This window comes from Oncorhynchus keta, chromosome 10, assembly GCF_023373465.1.
Source record: "Oncorhynchus keta strain PuntledgeMale-10-30-2019 chromosome 10, Oket_V2, whole genome shotgun sequence".
NCBI lineage: Eukaryota > Metazoa > Chordata > Actinopteri > Salmoniformes > Salmonidae > Oncorhynchus > Oncorhynchus keta.
Window position 1 is genome coordinate 82,986,715 of NC_068430.1, and position 7,456 is coordinate 82,994,170.

The 7,456-nt window shown below is 46.6% G+C and overlaps 1 protein-coding gene across 6 annotated transcripts; it reads right to left on the bottom strand.

Moving 5' to 3' along the window:
* Positions 1-878: 878 nt before the first annotated feature.
* Positions 879-6,680, bottom strand: LOC118383759 (partner and localizer of BRCA2-like). 6 transcript variants are annotated; one of them, XM_052528550.1, is made up of 9 exons: positions 6,532-6,680; positions 4,834-4,975; positions 4,455-4,537; positions 4,098-4,247; positions 3,893-4,009; positions 3,421-3,508; positions 2,469-2,620; positions 1,033-2,359; positions 879-919 (listed from the first exon to the last, which is right to left on the bottom strand). In XM_052528550.1, exons 3-8 carry the CDS (start codon positions 4,529-4,531, stop codon positions 2,149-2,151), a joined length of 795 nt encoding a protein of 264 aa, XP_052384510.1. In that variant the 5' UTR covers positions 4,532-4,537; positions 4,834-4,975; positions 6,532-6,680; the 3' UTR covers positions 879-919; positions 1,033-2,148. The 6 variants fall into 6 exon arrangements, with proteins under 6 accessions (XP_052384510.1, XP_052384505.1, XP_052384507.1 ...); XM_052528545.1 differs by lacking the exon at positions 6,532-6,680 and having other exon boundaries at positions 4,834-5,778; XM_052528547.1 differs by lacking the exon at positions 6,532-6,680 and having other exon boundaries at positions 879-971; positions 4,834-5,778.
* Positions 6,681-7,456: the final 776 nt, after the last annotated feature.

A 7,456-nucleotide genomic window follows, 5' to 3' on the forward strand; every position in this document is an offset into this window, starting at 1 on the left:
CCCCTATTAAGAAGGTAAAATGAACATCTGTACAGAAAGACTCATGTGAAGAGGCCAAATTACAGACGAGGAACTTCTTGATGCAATTAAAGCCTTCAAGGCTGTGAAAACTCCAGGGCTGGATGAGAGCATACCAGTGAGAGTATGTCAAACTTTTTTTGATATACTCAGAGAACCATTATTAGCATGTTTTCACCACTCCTATAGAAATGATAGATTATCAGACACGCAACAAGAAGGTTTAATTTCATTATTACTGAAACAAGATCCAGTCCATTTAAAAAAGTGGAGGCGTAAACTTCAGTGTTGTGATGCAACATTTTTTGCTACAGTTGAAGTAGGAAGTTTACATGCACCGTAGCCAAATACATTTAAACTCCTTTCACAATTCCTGACATTTAATCCTGGTAAAAATTCCCTGTTTTTGGTCAGGTAGGATCACCACTTTATTTTTAATAATGTGAAATGTCAGAATAATAGTAGAGAATAATTTATTATCACATTCCCAGTGGGTCAGAAGTTTATATACACTCAATTAGTATTTGGTAGCATTGCCTTTAAATTGTTTAACTTGGGTCAAACGTTTCGGGTAGCCTTCCACAAGCTTCCCAATTTTGGCTCATTCCTCCTGACAGAGCTGATGTAACTGAGTCAGGTTTGTAGATCTCCTTGCTTGTACACGCTTTTTAATTTCTGCCCACAAAAAAATGACATGGTTCAACTGTCTGGTTACTGACCCAATCTGCTGTTGAATGCTCATTACATATGCTCATTACATATTTAAGCATGGGGGGGTGTAGTATATGGCCAATATACCACGGTCAGGAACCAGACAGTTGAACCACGTCATTTATATGTAGGAACATATGGAACAGACAGTTGAACCATGTCATTTATATGTAGGTACATATGGAACAGACTCAGGAACCAGTTGAACCATGTCATTTATATGTAGGTACATATGGAACAGACTCAGGAACCAGTTGAACCACGTCATTTATATGTAGGTACATATGGAACAGACTCAGGAACCAGTTGAACCACGTCATTTATATGTAGGTACATATGGAACAGACTCAGGAACCAGACAGTTGAACCATGTCATTTATATGTAGGTACATATGGAACAGACTCAGGAACCAGACAGTTGAACCACGTCATTTATATGTAGGTACATATGGAACAGACTCAGGAACCAGACAGTTGAACCATGTCATTTATATGTAGGTACATATGGAACAGACTCAGGAACCAGACAGTTGAACCATGTCATTTATATGTAGGTACATATGGAACAGACTCAGGAACCAGACAGTTGAACCACGTCATTTATATGTAGGTACATATGGAACAGACTCAGGAACCAGACAGTTGAACCATGTCATTTATATGTAGGTACATATGGAACAGACTCAGGAACCAGACAGTTGAACCATGTCATTTATATGTAGGTACATATGGAACAGACTCAGGAACCAGACAGTTGAACCATGTCATTTGGATGTGGTAGAAAGTGATTCAGAAGAATCAGAATCAAAAATGTGATTCAGCACCAGAAGTCACGATTGCAGGTGTTTACAACAAAGCAAGATCAATGTGTTACCCAGCTAACTTGCCTAAATATTCAGAAATAACTTGTTTTATAGAAATATATAAAGTGCATGGCATAATAAAACAACCAAAAACACATATCTAAGTTTAGCTTTCTGAATGAACCAGAACATCAATAGTTATTTCTGGTTGCTTATCAAAGTTAGAGCGCTAACTCATTGTTCCTGCTATGTAGCAGACCCTTCTGGGCTGTGTTCAGCAGGACAAGTTGGACAACCTTCACATAGAAATGTGTTTGGTAGAACAAACATGCCTCTCTGGCATATATAACAGTAGTTCAGAGTGGTCTGTAGTTGTTCAGAGTCATCTAAAGTGGTCTGTAGTTGTTCAGAGTGGTCTCTAGTTGTTCAGAGTGGTCTCTAGTTGTTCAGAGTGGTCTCTAGTTGTTCAGAGTGGTCTCTAGTTGTTCAGAGTGGTCTCTAGTTGTTCAGAGTGGTCTCTAGTTGTTCAGAGTAGTCTATAGTGGTCTGTAGTTGTTCAGAGTGGTCTGTAGCGGTCTGTAGTTGTTCATAGTGGTCTATAGTGGTCTGTAGTTGTTCAGAGTGGTCTGTAGCGGTGTAAGCAGACGTCTCCATTGAGGTGTGCCGTCAGGACAGTTCCCTGCGCCCCCCAACGGGCGAGCTGACACCCCAGCTCTGGGAACCAGACCCCCTGCTGGCCCTGACGCCCCCCAAGCTGCCACACACACACGGAGCCGGACCGGAAAACCCCAACCACACTGGATCCATGGACATCAACCTCCACCAGCCTAGGGAGAGAACACACACGCAGAATAAACACACACCCACAAACGAGAGAGAAGTTAACACACAATTCCCTCTTCCTGCCAACTCTCCCTTTCCTCCTCCCCCTCTCACCTCCCGGTGCAGGCTTTGGGGAGGCCTAGTCTGGTTGCCAGGGCGACGGTGCCAGTCAGAGGGTTGGTGGCGACCAGCGAGAACAGAGCCCCTCCCTCTTCCTCCTCCACAGCACACAGGGACGGGTGTTGCAACAGGACAAACAGCACCCCCTGTAGGAATGAGGACATGACAAATCAAAATTCATTCAATGTGTATTTCTCCAGGTCTCAACACACTTCACAAAAAAACACAAACAAGAAACAACCAATAAAACAGGACAACATCATGACTGTACATACCATCACTATATCTACAAAGGTACCCCAGCACATTGACTCGGTACCGGTTCCCCCTGTGTATTTAGCCTCGTTATTGTTATGTAAATGTGCTGTTTTACTTTTTGATTGATTAGATAAAAAATAAAAAAATACTTTAGTTTATTTAGTAAATATTTGTATGAACTATTTCTTGAACAGCATTATTGGTTAAGGGCTTGTAAGTAAAGCATTTCACGGTAAGATCTACACACCTGTTGTATTCGGCGCATGTCACAAATACAATTTGAGTTACACACCGACTGTCTCAATTCTCTGTACTCTCACAATACACTTGTTCACTTCCCTTCATGGATTTAGAAGGAAAGTAGTGGACACTCCCTCTAACCCATGGATGGGTTATGGACAGTAAATGCTTTAAATGTGTGTGGGAGAGAGTGCACATAGAGAAAGGGCAGAGAATTGGGTGGTTTGGGATGCAGACACTGGGAGGTTTCGTAGGACGGAGTGGGACATGACAACATCATCACTATTCAGTCAAGGTGGGTGGAGGCTGTTGGTTAGACATGGGGAATGACATGGTGAGAACACAAACACACAAAGATCAGAAATTCTCCCGTGTCCTGTAGGTTCTCTCACACATAGTAGGAACGAACACACTCTTTCTGGTACAGATACTACACACACACACTCACGCAGAGGGAGTATCCTCGGAGGCAGGTCGTATCCGTGAAACCATCTCCCAGATCGATGCTCCGCAGCAGCTGCCCCGTCGCCACGTTCCTGACACACACACACACACACACACACACACACACACACACACACAACGGAGAAGATTCTCATTCAACTGTAAACAGGTTTGAGAAGGTATTTAGCAGATGCTCTTATCCAGAGAGAGACTTACAGTCAGTGCATTCCACTAAGATAGGTGAGACAAGCACATATTAGACATTGGAAGTAAAAGCGTTCCTTGATAAAGCAGCTGTCTACAAAACCAGTGCAAAGTGTCTTTGAAAACCTTTCAATTAGAGCATCCTGGTCCCGGGGACCTAAAGAGGTGTTTTTGCCCCGGAACGACACCACTTATTAAAATAACCACAAGGGTGCCACCGTTTAGGTCCCCAGCACCAGGAAGCACTGAATTAGCTACGTTATTTTGCTCACCACAGAACAACATGTCCTCCGTGGGTTGAGCCAATCAGAGCGTCAGTCTGTCCCTCCACCGCCGCCACGGTCTGCACGCGCTCAGAAGGACAGACCAAAGACAGGCAGGCCTGCAGCCTGAGAGAGGTCAGAAAGACAGAGTAGAACACACACACACAGCATTAACCATGCCAGACGACAGAAGACCTTGGTCACCCATGGTTACCTGCCATCCTGTGTCAGTGTGTAGACCTGCAGCGGGGTTGTGGCGACAGAGTAGGAGGAGCTAACCAGCCTTCGGTTGGACATGCCCACCACCATGTGGATCTCCCCCTCACACAGCACCGCCTGGGACAGACTGGAGCAGCACAGGACCCTACACACACACAGAGATACATGTGCACACACACACACACACACACACACACACACACAAAAACAAACATTTACAGACGCATGAACACAGAGACTGACAAGCAAAGAAGAGGGAGAGAGAGGAGAAAGAAGAACCGGGAAGAAAAAGAGGGATGGGGAAGTGGTAGCAGTATGTGTGTGTGTGTGTGTGTGTGGGGGGTGTTAGTACCTGGCCTCTCTGATTTCCAGCTGGCCCAGAGTCACACACAGAAGCCCAGGAGCGTCCGACACAGGAAACACTGACATCACTGACTTAAACACACACACACACACACACACACACATTAAACACACACACACACACACGTGCAATTTACACTCACTGGACAGTTTATTAGGTACATCTATCTAGTATCGGTCAGACCCCCCCATTGCCTCCAGAACAGCCTGAATTTTGGGGGGTATTCAACAAGGTGTGGGAAACGTTCCACAGGGATGTTGGTCCATGCTGATGTGATGTCATCACGCAGTTGCTGCTGATTGGACGGCGGTACATTCATGCTACCAACATCTCATCCCACAGATGCTCTACAGGGTTGAGGACTGACCAGGCCACTGAAATAAACTGAACTCGCTGTTCCAGGTGATGCTTTTCCACTCCTCTCATCCAGTGTTGGTGACGGCGTTTCCCACTGGAGCCTCTTCTTCTTGGTTTTAGCTGATAGGAGTGGAACCCGGTGTGGTCGTCTGCTGCAATAGCCAATCAATGACAAGGATCCATGAGTTGTGCGTTCTGAGATGCCGTTCTGCTCCGTTATTTGTCTGTTTGTGGCCCGCCGGTTAACTAACACGGTTCTTGTCACTCTCCTCCTCATTCAAGGGGTTTTCTTTATTTGTACTATTTTCTACATTGTAGAATAATAGTGAAGACATCAAAACTATGAAATGACACATATGGAATCAAAAAAAAGGTAAATATATCAAAAGAGAGAATGCCAAGAGTGTGCAAAGCTGTCATCAGGGCAAGAGTGTGCAAAGCTGTCATCAGGGCAAGAGTGTGCAAAGCTGTCATCAGGGCAAGAGTGTGCAAAGCTGTCATCAGGGCAAGAGTGTGCAAAGCTGTCATCAAGGCAAGAGTGTGCAAAGCTGTCATCAAGGCAAGAGTGTGCAAAGCTGTCATCAGGGCAAGAGTGTGCAAAGCTGTCATCAGGGCAAGAGTGTGCAAAGCTGTCATCAAGGGCAAGAGTGTGCAAAGCTGTCATCAAGGCAAGAGTGTGCAAAGCTGTCATCAAGGCAAGAGTGTGCAAAGCTGTCATCAAGGCAAGAGTGTGCAAAGCTGTCATCAAGGCAAGAGTGTGCAAAGCTGTCATCAAGGCAAGAGTGTGCAAAGCTGTCATCAGGGCAAGAGTGTGCAAAGCTGTCATCAGGGCAAGAGTGTGCAAAGCTGTCATCAAGGCAAGAGTGTGCAAAGCTGTCATCAAGGCAAGAGTGTGCAAAGCTGTCATCAGGGCAAGAGTGTGCAAAGCTGTCATCAAGGCAAGAGTGTGCAAAGCTGTCATCAGGCAAGAGTGTGCAAAGCTGTCATCAAGGCAAGAGTGTGCAAAGCTGTCATCAGGGCAAGAGTGTGCAAAGCTGTCATCAAGTCAGGGGCAAAGCTGAGTGTGCAAAGCTGTCATCAAGGCAAGAGTGTGCAAAGCTGTCATCAAGGCAAGAGTGTGCAAAGCTGTCATCAAGGCAAGAGTGTGCAAAGCTGTCATCAGGGCAAGAGTGTGCAAAGCTGTCATCAAGGCAAGAGTGTGCAAAGCTGTCATCAGGGCAAGAGTGTGCAAAGCTGTCATCAAGGCAAGAGTGTGCAAAGCTGTCATCAGGGCAAGAGTGTGCAAAGCTGTCATCAAGGGCAAGAGTGTGCAAAGCTGTCATCAGGGCAAGAGTGTGCAAAGCTGTCATCAGGGCAAGAGTGTGCAAAGCTGTCATCAAGGCAAGAGTGTGCAAAGCTGTCATCAGGGCAAGAGTGTGCAAAGCTGTCATCAAGGCAAGAGTGTGCAAAGCTGTCATCAAGGCAAAGGGTTGATACTTTGAAGAATTTCAAAAAATAAAATATTTTAGTTCATATTGATCTGTTTAACACTTTTTTGGTTACTAGATGATTCCATATTTGTTATGTCGTAGTTTTGATGTCTTCACTAAAGAAAGGAAAACTCTTGAATGAGTCCAAACCTTTGACTAATACACAGTTGTTACACACACACAATATAAATTCACAGTTGTTACACAAACACACATTAAGACACACAACACAAAGTTACTTCTATGAAGGTCCAGGTGTGGAGTCGTCTCCAGTGTGGGGGGTTGTTCTGACCCCAAACACACACTTCCCACTCTCCTGCCACCGCTACACATACACCTACTGACAGCCACGACACACAGCACACATCCACCAGGCTGCCTCCTGCAGGGGCCTACACACACACACACACACACACACACACACACACACACACACACACACACACACACACACACACACACAAATTATTATTACACACACAGACATTCTCTGAAGTGAGTGGTGACATGGATGTTGAAATACACAACAATGGCTTGTCATCACAGTATTGACCTTCAGTGTGTGAGAGAGCGTTAAGACACCCTCCTCTGTCATCCCATCCCTCCTCTTCTCCTCTTTCTTCCTCCATGCTCTCTCCTCCTCTCCCTCTCCTCTCTCCTCGGTGGCCTGTCTGGTTGAGTGGAGAGAGGGAGCTGGCTGGCGAAGAAGCTGGATAGGGGGCAATGGAGGGGGTGTATTTGGGGTTGTAGGGAGAGATTGAGGCAGTAGTAGAGGAGTGGGAGGGAGCAAAAGTTGGGGCAGGGAATCAACAAGGTTGGGGTGGCAGAGAGCGAGGGAGGAAGGAGGGGAGGAGGAGAGAGGGATGATTGGAGAGGGGCAGGGAGAGAGGGAGGGAGGAGAGAGGGCTTGGGTGGAGGGACTAGAGGGGAAGGGGAGGGTGAGAGTAGGGGGACAGGGAGAGCAGGAGAGGGGGAGGGTCAGAGTGGGGCGGCAGGGAGGGCAGGAGAGAGGGAGGGTCAGAGTGGGGGCGGCAGGGAGGGCAGGAGAGAGGGAGGGTCAGAGTGGGGGGCAGGGAGGGCAGGAGAGAGGGAGGGTCAGAGTGGGGCGGCAGGGAGGGCAGGGAGAGGGAGGGTCAGAGTGGGGGGGCAGAGCTGGGGGGGCAG

Coding starts and splice junctions, on each gene's coding strand:
- LOC118383759 (XM_052528545.1), bottom strand. CDS start 5,100: ATGAGGAGGAGAGTGACAAGAACCGTGTTAGTTAACCGGCGGGCCACA. Junction 4,538..4,833: donor CAGTTTATTTCAGTGGCCTG/GTCAGTCCTCAA, acceptor TGTGTGTTTAAG/TCAGTGATGTCAGTGTTTCC. Junction 2,360..2,468: donor CCCAAAGCCTGCACCGGGAG/GTGAGAGGGGGA, acceptor TTCTCTCCCTAG/GCTGGTGGAGGTTGATGTCC.